Below are 15,593 nucleotides of genomic sequence, written 5' to 3'. Positions count from 1 at the left end.
CCTAGGTGCTGTGAGTATTGAGGAACAGAGAGTTTAAAGTTATATGTTCTGCCAGTTTCTGAAGTACAGAGACTTGGGCTGGTAGGTGGGCAAATTGTATAGTATACAAGTGTGAATTGTGTCTTGTATATATCTGTATTATGTACATTATGAGTAGATGTATAGGGGAGTGTCCTATACTTCTTTCTTCCCTCTCCTGTTCTCCAGTGTGGCCTGGAATAGAAATTAGCACACTGTCGGTGCTTAATAAATAGGGAGGTTGGGCCATTTGGCTCTTGATGGTTCTTACCCCATCACAGAGGTTCTCAGGTCCAGAATATGCCTCTACCCATTCCCATGGTTCACAGAACAGCAAGAATGTGGTGAAGCCCACACGTGGGTGACCTCAGGCTATCTCTTTATGCCTTCAGCCTGCTGTCCCCGAGACTCCCAGCCCTCTACCTGGACCAACGATGCCCCATCTGTTTGGAAGGCTCTTTTCTACTCCCCATCCTCTACTTTTATCCAGCTGTTGAACCCCCATTCAGCTTTCAAAATGTCTTCACTTATTCCATGAAGCCTTTTCTGTATTCCCCCAGCTCTTTTCTTTGTACCCCCACTTAGTGTACCCCATACATGCAGCAGTCACAGTACCCGTCACACTTGGGTGCACTTGTTTCCTTATTTGTCTCCAGAAAGCTCCGTGAGGACAGGAAATGAGTCTTGTTTATCTTTATATCCACCATGTCTGGCATATGGCCTGGCAGTGAGTAAACACTGCAAAGCTATGTTTTGATTAAAATTTTATGGAGTCAAGTATTTGGTTACTTCATATACTTCATTCTAATTACAACTTCCTGAGCTCCTACTCCATGAGAAGTACTGTGCTGTGAAATAGGCTGTGTTCCCTGGCTGAGACAGAAACTGATCTGCCAGGTGGTCAGTATCGTGATAGAGGGATGCGCTGGAGGTTGTGGGAGCACAGAGGAGGCACCTGTTCAGTTGGGGTCAGAGAACACGCTGGCCACGCTGAGTCTTGAAGACAAGTAGGAGCAGCCAAGTGAGGAAGAAAGGCAAGCACATTCCAGGCAGGGGGAGGAACACTGGCAAAGACAAGGAACAGCACTCTGTGTTTAGGAAACCATAAATAACTGGATTGTGTGAGTCTAGAGTAGTGCTTCCCCCAGAGAGAGACTTACGTCACTGGAAGTGTACAAGATGATTTTGTGTGTATATTTTGGTGTGTATTAGGAAAAAAATATAAAATCAGCATGTCAAGCCCTTAAAGTTAAACAAGACTAAGTTTTAAATGAGTTAATTTTGTATTAGGGAAAAATATAGCCAGCATGCCAAGTCCTTATGACTAACATTTTTAAAAGGCAAGTCAGTTAAACATTTATTAGGTGTTTACCATGTGCCAGGCCCTATTCTAAGTGTTTTAAAGTATTACTAATTTAATTTAATCCCTCTGGAACCCTCTGAGATAGGTGCTTTTCTTATATACAAGTTGTTCTTTTAACAAATGAGAAAACTGTGGCGCAGAAAAGTTGAGTAACTTGCTTAAGATCACACAGCTAGTAACAACCAGTGTCAGAATTTGAACTCAAGCAGTAGTCTGGCTCCAGAGCCTGTGATTCTAACCACTTAACCTCACTATACAGCAAATATGGTAATAATGGCTGATATATATTGTCAGGCATTATATGAAATGCTTTGCATTAATTATTTCATTTAATTCTCACTATAACCCTTCAAGGTAGGTCATGTTCAGTACTCTGAAAAATTAGGTTCTTGCTCAAGATTACACAGTTAGAAGTGGTAGCGCCAATAAAGATCTATCTAATTTATGTAGAAAAACAGATGGAAGTGAGATTAATTCTTAGTACAGGGTTTAGGAAGGTACTTAAAGAGGGCCTTAATGAATTGGTTATGTTTGGGTAGGTCAAGGTAACCTATCTCAGTCCTACACAATTTCCTCTGCTTCCTCTACTGCTTACCAGAACTTGCCTATTTACATATCTGTCTCTCTTGCTAGACCTCAGCAGTAGCAGGGGTTATGTCTAATTTTTTTTCATTATCTCAGCCACCCAGCACAGGATAGACACTCATTCACTCATACATTTGTTTATTGAAAAATGTTTATTGAGGCCACACTCTGAGCCAGGTTTTATCTTGGCACTTAGCTGTGATTCTTACTGCCATGGAACTAATTGGGGAAAGAGCTGTTAAACAAATAATTATACAAATAAATATATAATTAAAAATTGTGTAAATGGGTGAATTGTATAGTATGTGAATTATATCTCAATAAAGCTGTTAAAAATTGTGATGAGTTCTATATGACTTAGGACTCTCATTATGGCAAGTGGTAAAATCCCAAATCAAACAAGCTTTAATAAAAAAATAGAATTTATTAGCTTGTAAGTGTAACTCAATTGCACTATTTCTTAGCTTTGTGTATGCCTTCACCTCTTTCTATAGCCAGTCTCTGAGTGGGGAGTAAGATGGATGATGGCAGCTCCAGATTCATATCTTTCAACTAATGCAAAATAAAGGATTCTTGCTCCCATCCACCATATATCAATCTCAGGGAAGACTATGGTTGGCTACCTGTGAGTCACATGCCTGTTCTTGTGGCTGGGGGGAGGCAAGTATTGTAACCTATAGTCCACCACAATTGTTTAAAATAGCAGTTACATAAAGGAAGGAATGGTGGACAGATACAAGTAACAGAAGTCCACCACAAGTGCTATGAAGAAAGTAGAGAGAAACCTAATTTTAGACTGGAGTCAAGATCTTCTGAGAAAGTAACACTTAAGCTGAGAACTAAAGGATCAGAAAACAATTAGTTAGGCGAAGAGTGGGGATGGGGTGGGGAGGGGAGTGTTCCACATCAAGACTAGCCCTAGTGTGGTTTAAAGCTGAAAACACTCACGAGAGTGAAATACCATGTCGCAAGGACTAAATAATCAAGGGGAGAGTAGTGTGAGATGTGGGTGGAGAGGTGGGCAGAGGCCAGACCACGCAGGATCTTGCAGACCATGTCAAAAATTTTGCAAGGAGGTGATCATATCTGGGAACAGTGAGAGAGGATGCTCAGTCTCCCTCATCCTCACCCTCTACTATGCCAAGTATTAAGTAAGTCTCAGTGGTCTGCTTGCCCGTGCTGTAGGACCATTCTCTGCTTTATGGGATTCCTCTTCAGGACTCCCTTTCTTTTAGTGTTTCTCAGCTCTCTCAGTCAGAACTATTGACATGGCCAGCAACTAGCGTTAATTAAAACTTTGTGGAGCAGCAGGTCTTCTATATCCTCAACGTTCTTGGGACATGGATGAGGCTGTAGAGACACTGAGGCAAGTGGATCTTTGGGAGGGCAGAGAAGTTTCAGGGACTCCTATTCCAGGAAGCATGACATGTTAGGGCCTCTACCTTCCTGTGCAATGACATGTTAGGGCCTCTACCTCCCTGTGCCACTCAGAAAGGGGCTTCTTCTCTCTTCCTGGATCTGACTGGGAATGGGTCTAGACTAGAGCTCAGGGATGCAAGTAAAAGGGAAATGTACTTCTGCCTACAAGGGAAGGAGAGATCTGTTCAAAATATGGTTTTGAAACATACACATAAACGCTCACTCCAGTGAAGTGTGGAGGGAAAAGTACCAGCCTAGGAGTTTGGAGACGGAGACTTTTATCCTGCGTCTGCCACTAGTTTACTATGTGACCTTGAACACCTTATTTCCTGTTTCTGGGTCTTAATTTGCCCTTTTGGAAAACAGGGGATTTGGATTAGTTGAGTGGGAAAGTCTGCTCAGCTCTATCCCTCTGATTCTATGGTTTCAATTCACACAATTCCCCACTCATCACTCAGTCCCCACAGACCCTTATACATGGCCTTGCTTATTTTAGGTGCTTGAAAAATGTTTTTTGGATTGGGATAAATTGAAACCTTGCATCACTCAGCCTGGTTACAGAGAAACAAAGACCTAGTTGACACTGAGAATAACTAACTTTGGTGTAGTGGCTTATGATTCACAGTGTGTTTCCCAACAATTCTCTTATGACCCTCACCCTCAATCCTAGCCTGGGAGGCGGCATTGTCTTCAGTTCCATTACACTGAAGAAGCTGAGTTCAGACCACTTATGTTTTCTTGCACACAATGAGCTGTGCCACACTTCCTTGTCTTTCTTTTCTCACTTGAAGATTATGTAACTTTTCTAAGACATATAGGTCATAGGTGGCAGGTTCAGTACTCAAACTCAGCCTTTAGATTCAAATTCCTAATCTTCCTATTGTATCATCACCCAGTAGTGTTTTCCCAAAAACTTGCCATAATTTCTCTTGAAATTTCACACTCAGTCACAATATTGGTGAGAATTCTTTAGATTATGTAGTGGTAACACATAAGCCAAGTCAGGAGCTTAGCTAATAAAGGTTTATTTCTGACTCACATTACATGCCAACTGCAAGTCAGCTGCAACTCTGTCCATGTCATGCAACTCTGAGATTCAATCTGGGATGCCTAAGCCACACAAAAACCCTCAAAACTTCTGTTGGGACCTGGTATGCCCATCCATTGGCCAAAGCAAGTTATGTGGTGAAATCTGATGTTGACTGACGAGGGAGATACATTCCTCCCACAAGGAGGCAATGCAAGCCACTTAGCAGTGGGTGGGAATATAAAATCTTCTACAGGGAGGGCAGTGAGCAATCTGCCACAATTACTGAACACATGATGGACGCTGGTGACCTAGAGGTGAATAGGTTCCCTGCCCTCAAGATGCTCATTAACCAAGGAAACAAAATAGGAGAGAGAGAATTTCAACATCCTGTGTCAGTCCTCAGCTTGTTTGCTGTCATTCTTCACCCTTCTCCTGCTCTGTCCTTCTCTCTTGAAACTGCCCCGTGGGAAGTTGAGCTTTGCAGGCTGTGTTTCCCAGTCTCCTGTGACAGTGGCTTCTGGCCAGGGCCACGGAGAAACAATGGCATGTGATGGGAGCTGGAGAAAAGGGAAAAATCTGCGTGTGTCTCCCCCACCCTTTGGCAGGCTTCTCCAGTAGAGGCTGCTCCTCTTCTCTAACTCCTGCTCCCATAGTTTTAACTTCCTTTGGCCCCATTAATAGATTTGCTTTTTTTCTGTTAATAATCTTTGGGTTTCTTCATTATTCTGTTTGGCCTCTTAGCTCTTCTATCACCCATAGAACCAATTCCCTCTAGTTTAAATGTTAAGAATAGTTCCCATTTACCTGATGGACTCTGAAACAATTGTGTCAGGCGCCATGGGAGTCTAGGGGAGAGGTACATTATATGTTCTGAGTGGTGGAGATGGGGTGGGAAGGGAAAGGGAAGGTTCTCTGGAATCAGGGATTCCACAAGTGAGTCATGAAGAGCATTAGGAGTAGGAGCTAAAGAGTAGTAGCAGGAGTAAAGACACCAAATAAGAAAGTTTTGATGTTTCTGGAGAATGGTGTGAGCCAGGAAGGTGAGGCTGGGGAAGTGGACAGAGGCTGAGCCATGCAGAATCTTGGGTGTTAACCTAATGAGGCTGGCTATTGGATTAATGAGACTTCTTTGAGTTCTAGTGACACAAATCTAAGTCAAAATAGCTCAAGTTATAAGGACAGGGGCATAGCAGAAGCAAAATGGAAGAGAATGTTGCTGGTTAAGAAATGTGATGGTTAAGAAATTAAGAGCCAGAAAAAAAAAAGGAAAGAAAGAAAGAAATTAAGAGCCAGGGTATTGGATGGATTGTCCACCTGAAACCCAAAGTTCCTGAGAATGAGTCAAGCCTGGATGGGAAGGAAGACAGCGAGTCCCTTGCCAAAATCATCAGTGACCAGAGGGGCTTGAGTTGAAGACTGATACAAGGTGGAGATGGAGGTATCAGAGCAGGCTAGAGAAGAGACGTGAACATAAAAGTAGAGTAGAAATGTTCTGGGGGCAGTTTCAGGGTGAGGCGAAGCGAGTTTAGCTAGTTGTGCGTTTCTGAAAAGAATTCTGAGGTCAAATTCAGAAGCAGGCAGTGTGGACAGAGTTGGTGGAGTCTGTGGGGCTGTGCCAGCTGCCTTTGGACAGGTTAGGTAAACAGGAGCATTTTGGGGGTGCGAATCATCTCCAATTCAATTCAGAATTGGGCCCTGTTAGAGGCAGAGGAAATCCCATTGTTCTGAAGCCAATTCGGGGGAGGGAAGGACGGGGGGCTGGTCTGATTAACTGGTTGTCATCTTCCTGAGCTCTCTAGATCCTCAACTCCGGAGACTCCTCGCTAATGAACCTGAGGAAAAGGTGACCATCTGGGCCTGTTAATGAATAGCCTTCCAAAAGTCTGACAGGAATTGGGTGGAGGTGCACTTGGGATTGTTCTGCTAGCAAAAGAGACCCATGAGCTGGCTAGGGCCATGCGCTGGTTACTTGAATCAGAGTTCCCGTACCGTGGGTACCTTTGAGACGGCAGTGATGACATCTCCTTAGCATGACATATGCACTCTCCATATTTGGTTACTTACTGCCTCTCCTCTCACCACTTTGAGCTTACTGCTCTGCAGATAACAAACTGCCATGGTCATTCTGGGATATACCAAGGCTGTTTTTTGCCCCATTATATGTGTTTATGCTGTTTCCCCGGCCTGGTGTCCTATACTTGCATGTGCTCACACTGACACTCACAACCACATATCTTTATCTAGCTGATATCTGCTTAGGAATCAGCTTCTCCAAGAAGGCTTCCCTGGGCCCCAGGCTCAGAGAGGTGCCTCCTCTGTGCCATGACAGTCCCCTTACCCACCCTTCCAGCATTTATCACATTGTCAATGTGTCTATCTCCCACCCTAGATGAGGGGCTTCTCAAGGTTAGGAACTGCATCTGATTCACTTTGGTGTCCCCAGTGCCCAGCACAGGGTTTGTCATGCTTGTTGAGATGAGTTCTCATGATGCCCACTGTCCACAGCCCCTCAGCCACACCCTCCATGCTCATTCCCATCTCCTTCCTCCATCTGTCCATTCATTCAGTTAACACTCACCAAGCACCTACTCTTCTGGCTGGTGCTGGAGCTCAGATGAATGACATGGTCCGTGCTTGGGGAGCTCCTTGTCAGAGGGACTTCCACCACACAGGGTAACATGTACTGTGGCAGAGGAAGCACAGAGGAGAATGCAGAAGCCATGTCTAAGCTGAGTCCTAAAGAATAAGTTACTCAGATGAAGAGTTTTGCTCAGTTCTGGCCTTAAAGTCTCCCATCTTCACTAACTTTTGGAAGCCTATTCCCCCTCTCCTCCCCTGCCACTCTCTACTTGCACTACATTCCTGCACAGCCTCCGATTTGCTCTACCTGGGTTATAGTGTGTTCTGTCACTGTCCCAACTGAGAGCAAGACGGCATAAGGCATAGAGCCCTAGCTTATGCTCCATCCCTGAACCTCAGTTTCCCTATCTGTAAATTACAAGTGATAATCTTTGTCTCATACCCCATCCCCCACCAAAGTGGTTTTAAAATTGTATTTGTGAATTGCTAGGGACTATGAACATGTGAGGGACTGACACTCTGACCTGTGTCTTTTCTCCACATCTAGGTTTGGTCTCCCCTTGTCCCTGGCACTCAGTGCAAGACCTGGCACAAAGTCAATGTTCAATAAAGACCCGGTTTATTGATTGACCCCAAATGATGAAGAAAAAGAGGAGCTCCCAAAGGCCCTGGGGAATGATGGAGGGGCAAGAAAGCTGGAACTCAGATAGGCTGGGAATATAAGGGAAAGGGAATTGTCATGTATCCCACATGCCAGTCACTTCATATACTTTTGTGCATTTAATTCTTATTACCACCCTGTGAGGTAGGTGATATTCATCCATTCTATAGATGAGGACACAGAGGCTGGGAGAAATTAAGCAACTTGCCTGAGTCACACAGCTGGTAGCTGACAGAGACTATTCAAATCCAGGCTGTCTGACTTCTGGGCTTCTTCGCACTGCCCACATGCCCAGTGAGCCATGTCATTCCCTCAGTGCCAACTCCTCAGAAGGGATTGGTGCACCTGGCCTCGACCTGTGTCCCCATCTTCATCCAAACTGATGGTTTAAGCCTATTTACTTCTTTACCTGTTTGCCCCTTTCCTAGGCAAGCAACATACTCTGCCCACTTCCTCAAACACTGTCACTAGTAATAAACCAGTCAAAGGCCAGGGAGTCGATGTTTATGATATTCATTAAAGAAAAGCCACATGCTGGAGGGTCTCTAAAGCCAACTGGGTTTCTACAGCCTGAGGATAACTCTTCATCATATGTACTCAACTAGTACGCACCTCTGCAGCTTGCCTTTCTCAGGTCAGGAAATGGGTCACAGAAGAGGCTGTCAACCAGGGGTGGCCTGGCAGGAATTATGAGTGCCTTCAAGCTGGGATGGCCTGGGGAAGAGGAGCCCTGTTTGTACCCGGGGCTTCAGCCCTTTCTGTGGACAATGGGATAATAGGGAGAAGGGGAGGAGGAAAGAGAACCCCCCTCCTTTGTGTGAGAGGATGATAAAAGAGGGAGAAAGGGATGAAGAGATAGTGAGAGGAGTAGATGAAAGAAGAAGAGCAGAAAGAAACTGTCATCGTAACAGGCAACTTTGTACAGCAATTTATCCATCATCTCGCTCAATCCTCCCAACTGCTCTCGGCAGGAAGACGCTGTTATTATTCCTACTTGACAAACGAGGAGTCTGAGACTCAGAGAGGTTAAGTGATTCAGCAAGATGAAGTGACTTGCCCAGATTCAGACACTGTGGTAGTCAGGTAAAAGCAAAGGAGGCCAAAGGGACTTGTGAAGGAAGAAAAAGATATGATCAGGGGGGAAAAAAAAGAAGGAAAGTGAAAGGGAGAAAGATGAAGAAATGGGAGGCAGGGCTGTGTATGGATGTGGGAGCTGGCCAAACCCAGATCTAAAACCAGTTTCCACTAACACAGTCACTTGACGGTGTGTGAGTTATGTAATTTATTAGAGCCTTCATTTTTCTTTATAAAATGGAGATGATTATATTGATCCCACAGGCTGTTGTGAAGATTAAGTAAGACAATATTCATAAAGCACCTAGCATAGCATCTGGCATATAGTAGGCACTCAATAAATATTAAGGATCCCAAGGAGTATGAGAAACATAAGGGAAAAAGAAGGAGCTAAAATGGAGAAAAGGGAAGAGGGAAGCTTTTGAGGAGAAATAAATATGGACTTGGAAGGAAGGGAAAGAGGAAGGTGGACAGACAGAAGAGAAGGGAGTAGTCTGGGGCAGGGATGTGATGGAGGAAGGAGGCTCATGCTTGTAAGGGCTGCCCCTAACCTGGCCAAGGACCTCAGTTGGGAAGCAGCCTCTTTGTCTAGATCAGGAGGGCCTTTCTCGTGTCTCCTGGGACATCCAGGTTCTGTTCATTGTCACAGAAAGTATCTTTAAGGATCTCAAGGTGCAAAACAGACAAGACTGTCTTATGCTTCAAGTGCAGTTTCTCCTGGGCCATTTGTTGGGTTCGTGTGAGGAGGGAGAGATCCAGGGTAATTCCTGGGAATTCAGGGAGGAGGAATCCCTCTTAGGGGAGATAAGCCAGTGTGTCTGTGGGTGGAAATTACAAATGAAGCTTTGCTTATTCAGTGTGGATCTTGAAGTACCTCTCAGAGCCCAGACTAGAGCTGGCCAGGCTGGAGTGAGTTGGGGGCAGGGGAAAGAGGGGCAAAAGTCCTGGTCAAAAAGGACAAATCTTGGGCTTCTTATACTGGTGACCTTGGGCAGGTCAGCTTATTTCTCTGAGCCACAGCGTGGGTGTTAGTGAAATGGAGAGGGTCTGCTTGGACCCTCCTCCCCCTAGGGGTGACAGGAGGATTAAATGAGATAATGGGTGTGATCAATACTTAGGAAACTGAAGTGCTGTGTACACATAGTCAAGCAGTCACTTTCAGAAAACACCTAATTATCACCACCTTCCCCCAGCCCTGCCCTGTGTCAGGCACAGGGCTATACAATTTACGTGCATCATCTTGTTTAATCCTTGAAATAATTGTATGAAATAGGTAAAATTATCCCAATTTATAAACCAGGGAATTGATTCATAAGGAAAATAAGTGCTTGCTGGGGGTTACACAGCTGGTCAATGATAGAGCCAGGATCCATCTGACTCTAAAACCAGTGCAGGTAATCCCTGCCCTGTACCGTCTCCTTGAAGCAGAATCCTCTGCCCGTGGAATTAGGCCTCCTTGCTTCACTCCTGAGCATGGGCTGTATTAATGCAGAGTGTTCTGGCCAGGGGGCATGAAAGGGAAGGGGAAAATTCTTACTGCTATCTCTCTTCTACCCTCAGGGTTTGACTTCTTTGAAGCCAGCGCCAAGGAGAACATCAGTGTGAGGCAGGCTTTCGAGCGCCTGGTGGATGCCATTTGTGACAAGATGTCTGATACACTGGACACAGACCCCTCCTTGCTGGGCACCTCTAAGAATGCCCGTCTCTCGGACACCCCGCCGCTGCTGCAGCAGAACTGCTCGTGTTAGGCGAGGCCCACGGTTCTGATCTCCCTTCATTGTGGCCCCACACCCACTCTGCTTCCGCGTTATACTCTGTCCACCCCCAGCTGATTTGCTGCTGTTCCTTGCCTGCAGTGAAGGTGGAAGCATGCCCCTGGGGTTCTCTACAGACAGCCCCACTCACAGACACTCAGCACTAGACTAACTAGGTCACAATGTGGGCGGAGATTTGTTTTACAAAAGGAGACTCCACTTTATGAAGGGGATTCACTACAGGAACTTGGAAAAACCAGTCTCTTTTCTGCCTTTAAAATAAGATTTCCTCCCTTGATCAAAATTTGACATACACTTTTCAGGGCCTGGCCAACTGTGTAAAGTGAGACACACTTGCATAGCTAATCCTTTTAAACAAGACCTCTCCATACACAACCTGCTTGTTTCCTATCAGGCTCCCTGTGGGGCTTCCTCTCACCGCTAGACAAGCCTTGTTTCTCAAAGCCCTCGCCTGTTACCACGGATGCCCACAGGGCCTGGGCAGTTGCTGTGGTGACAGGCCAGAGCTAATCTCCAGAGAGCTCAGCCTCTCTAAATGATGCTGAAGGAGCAAAGGCTGAGTCAGAAACACACTTAAAAGAAAAAGATTATCTCCTGCAAAATGTCAAAGGTTCCTGCTATATGAAAGAGCAAGCTCATGAGCTCAAGAAAGACAAAGAGAAGAAAAAAAGAGAAACACAGGCAAGATAAAGAAACAGGTCACTAATTTCTGATTTTGCTGCTTTCCAGCAGGTTCTTAACTGCGGGAACTCCATGACATTGGTCATTTGTTTTTAGACTCCCAGAATCTGGAAAACTTACAATTGGTGGAATCCCAAATTTTACCACTTCTCACTAGTCAATTCCAATCTTCACATCTCTGGCAAGCTTCACAGCTAAATCTCTTCTAAAGCATACCTACTATGCAGGGATGGGAGCCCAGTTTCCCCACCATCTTTGGGCAGCTCTCATAATCAGAAAGTTTTCCTTGCTTTAAGCTGAAATCTGCCTCCTGGAAATTATTCTTCCTCGTCCCACCCCATTTGTACCAGCTCTGCTGTCAGAGACTTCATAGTTTCTGCTCCATCTGCCCTGTGACACCCTTAGATGATTTGAGAACAGAAATCATGACCCCTGGAATCTGGCCTTTCTCTAAGTCAAATAGTTCTAATCCCATCTGCCATTCTTCTTAGGGTCCTCTCCCCATCCTGCCCTTCCCTTCAACCCATCTTTCAGTCACTCCTGAGTAGTCCAGCTGGGAAATATGACTCAAAGCAGAATAAATCTAAGGGGGAATGACCCTGAAAAAATTGGGAAAAGTGAACTCAGAGGTCCCAATCCTAACATTATTCTCCTGAGAGTGAAAGCTTAGTTTCTACCAAAGAGCAGATGTGGAACTACTTCTGGTGGAAGCCACTTAATTAAACACCCAAAGAAAACAAAAAACAAAACCCTCTGACACCAGAAACAAACTGAGTGCATTAGCTCATGGTTCTAGCTTGTTTGGACACAGGCACGTGTTTGGTGTTTAACTGAAATAATGAGATGGAGCTAGCAATGACTGCTGAAAATCTTTCCTCCCGGTCCTGGCTTGAATCCCCAGCTTCCCCGTGCACTAACATGCCACTTCAAAAGTCAGTGGGAGAGGAGGGAGAGTCTCTGCCAAGTTTTCTCTCCATTTTAAATGCAGCTGATTGACCTAGGAAAGTGCATTAACTAGCGACAGGTCCAATGACTACATGAAAGGACCCTTCAGGGTCTGCTCTGTGGCGATGTTGCCTTCTTTGATGCAGTGCAAAGGATGGTTCTTTGGACTTGGAGTCAGGAGACTCAGGCTCTGCCCTTAAGTCAAGTGTAACTCTGGACCAGTTATTTCCCATCACCGAGTCTTGATTTCCCACTTATAAAATGAGGGAGACTTTTTGGGTAATCTTTTAGGTCCCTTCTGGCACGGATAGCTCTGAGACTTTTTTTCACCTTCAGCAGCTCTGCTGATCTGCAAAATAAACCCACGAGATGAGGATTATCGCGCCAGTAGCACTGTAGCTAACACTGTTGTCCTGCTGACTTAATACTAGGCCTTGTTGCCAGCACTTAACGTGTATTAACTCATTTATCTTTCCAACATCTTTGTGAGGGAGGCACTATAATCAATCTCATTTAAAGACAAGGAAATTAAGGAACAAAGAGGTTCTCTAGCTTGCCTAAGGTCACATAATGAGTACATGGTAGAGCTGGGGTTCAAACCCAGAAAGTAGGCTCCAAGGTCTGTGCTCTTTACCACATTCTGTACTACATTTCTTATAGATAAACTGTGATCCAAAGAAGTTAAGAGACTTGGCCAAGATCACACAACTAGCAAGTGTTAGAGCCACACTAGAATTCAATCCCAAGGCCGTCAGATTCCAAGTCCACGGGAGAAAAGACTTATGTCTTCAATCTGTTAATAAATTTTTCAACTACTCAGACTAATCTGAGGTGATAGCTGTATAATGCTTCTGGGAAGGAGGCTCTGAGGCAACCAGGTCCCACGGACCTGAGAAAAAATGCCCGTGTTTCTGAGGCCTAAGTGCTGACTTTCCCTGTATCTGCCTCTGCCAGGCAATGCTTATCTAGCTCTCAAACAGTGCGGCGAGCAGCCTCCCTGCATCAGCAATGGGTCATTTTGGGGGCATAACTTTATAAAGTTCTCTGACAATGGAAGAATGTGGTCCCTTCCCAGGGCAGTATTTCTGAATGTACTTTTTACACTGTAAAGTCCTATACAGGTCAGGAATAATTACTATTTCTCTGGGCAGTAACACCCATCTACCCCAGTGCTAGGATTTCAGAGAAAGCTCCTCATGACCCATGGGTATGTTAGTACATATATCCAATAATTCTTTTTCTCCTACTGAGTATCCAGGCAAAAATTGAATTTTTAACTTAAAAATTGTCAAATTCCTTAAAACTCAGGTGCCAGTTCAAGGGAACAAGCATCTTCACAACAGATGGAATCAAGAGTTAAATGTAATAGTGGCAAACTCTTCTACTGGGCAGCAAACAGATCTGCTTGTTATGGCAATTCCCCACCCCTGCTCTGTGACCTCTTTTCTGCCGAGTGGAAGGCAGCAGCTTCCAGCTGATTGCAGAGAATGTTCATCAATCATGGTAATAGTGCAATTAGGTTCGAGCTGCATAATATGTGTTATGGCAACCTGTCCCAGTTTTCATCTTGCTTAACATTCCAAATAAAAGAAGATAAAAACAAAAAAACCCTCTTGACCTCTATAAAAGGCAAAGGTAGGCCAAAAGGTGCAATGCAGTATTGTAGCTGTTTACAGGATCTGTTTTAAATGCATGTGTATCTGTAAATACAAAGTGATTGGTGACTTCCTACTGTCTCCTCAGTCTGTCGCATTATTAACTTCTAGGTGCAGCAATGTAGTAGATTGTACTGAATGGTCACAGACTCATTAAATATTAGATCTGGAAGGGAGCTTAGAGAAGATCTTGTCCAGGCTCCTGTTTGTGCAAAAAGGAGTGTTGAGGTCCAGGGAGGGGGAGGAAATTTCCTAAGGTCACTCTGTGAGTGGATTAATGATGGAGCCAGGACTAGGTCTTGGATCACCTCTAGGAAGAAATTCACCTATTCTGTATCTACTATAGGTCTGGCACTCTTAAACACTGGATAAATATATATGAAAGAAATGATCCCTGCCGGCAGGTACCTATAGTCTAACGGAAGTATTATTATACCAATTTAGCAGGCAGGGAAACATAGCCTTGAGAAAGTTAACATGCCTAGGTCATTCATTAGTATCATTTGAACCCACCTCTGTCTGACTCTTGCTCTTTCAATTTTCCTCTTCAGATTGTTTATTTGGGATGTTTTCAGTGACAAATTTCCAAGGATTGTCAGAGTTAAACAGCCTCTCTTGGGACATTGGTTTCACAATTGTTTTGTGACTGCCACCTTATACTGTGCACAGAATATCAACATTCTCCAGACCTGACTTTCCCAGTTACACCACCTGCTCCAAGCTCCTTGCTTAAGTATCAAGTTTCCTATAGTGTCTTGAGGAATGTTTGAGTTTGTTTGCCAACAGTTTGGTGTAAGTAGAAGGAATTACAGCAACAAGTGGGCTGGGATCTCACTGATTTCAGATTCCCCACCCCAAACCTACGCCTGATTACCTGCCACAGCTGGAGAATCAAGCAACAGCCTGTGATTGGGAATGTCTGCAAGAGACAGACCCATTGGATACAAATACTGTTAAGTGATGTTTTTGAAGCCTCGGATCCCTTATATGAAGTAGGCAAAATTCAGATTTATTCATTCAACAAATTAGTGTCCAGTATGTGCCAGGATATAGTCAGTGGTAAAGCAGACAAAATCCTTGCCTTCATCAAGCTTGTAGTCTAATAGCTTGTAGTTTAGTCTAGACAGTGTAAAATAATCACCCAAATAGAATTACAAAGTGCAGTGAAGGAAAGCTACATCATTCTATAAGAACACGTAACTGGGAAACCTGAAACACCTTTGTGGAGCTGTTTCAGGGGCCAAAGGAAAACTCCGCTGACCCTGGCCATTGCTTTACATTTCTCAGTTAAGCTTTTATCTTTTAGTTTAAACCTTTAATGGCTGCTTGAATACAAATCCTCCAAAAAGAGTAAGAAGGAATTCCTTGGCAGTCCAGTGGTTAGGACTCTGGGTTCAATGCCTGGTCAGGGAACTAAGATTCTGCAAGCCACGCAGAGCAGCCAAAAAAAAAAAAAAAAAAAAAAAAGGTAAGAGTGAGGTAAAGAATACCTGTACCTATGAAACATCTGTAGACTGCCTGGTTCAAAGTTGTCCTCTGAGAGACATAACAAACCACTCCAAAACTTAGTGATTTAAAACAACAAACGTTTATTATTTCTCATGATTCTGTAGGTCAGCTGGGTGGTTCCTCTGGCCAAGGCTGGATGGTCTAGAATGACTTCATTCACGTGTCTGGGGTCCCAGCTGAGATGATTAGCATGGTTGAGGTCTCTCTCCATGTTTTCATTCTCCAGAAGGCGATCCAGACTTGTTCACATGGTGGTGGAAGTTTTCCCAGCAGCAAGAGAGGGCAAGCTCCAATGCAG

The 15,593-nt window shown here is 44.4% G+C and overlaps 1 protein-coding gene across 1 annotated transcript in view; it reads left to right on the top strand.

The window, feature by feature from the left end:
* RAB3B (RAB3B, member RAS oncogene family) overlaps positions 1 to 13,860 on the top strand; it is a 62,421-nt gene extending 48,561 nt beyond the window's left edge. Inside the window, exon 5 of the mRNA XM_057710646.1 lies at positions 10,291 to 13,860. Coding sequence (XP_057566629.1) covers positions 10,291 to 10,478 — 188 coding nt within the window. The 3' untranslated portion in view covers positions 10,479 to 13,860. The remainder of the gene's footprint in view (positions 1 to 10,290) is intronic.
* The last annotated feature ends 1,733 nt before the right edge of the window (positions 13,861 to 15,593 follow it).

The sequence above is a fragment of the Hippopotamus amphibius genome, chromosome 1 (assembly GCF_030028045.1).
Source record: "Hippopotamus amphibius kiboko isolate mHipAmp2 chromosome 1, mHipAmp2.hap2, whole genome shotgun sequence".
NCBI lineage: Eukaryota > Metazoa > Chordata > Mammalia > Artiodactyla > Hippopotamidae > Hippopotamus > Hippopotamus amphibius.
Note: the sequence above shows the minus strand (reverse complement) of the source record. Positions and strands in the feature narration are given on the sequence as shown.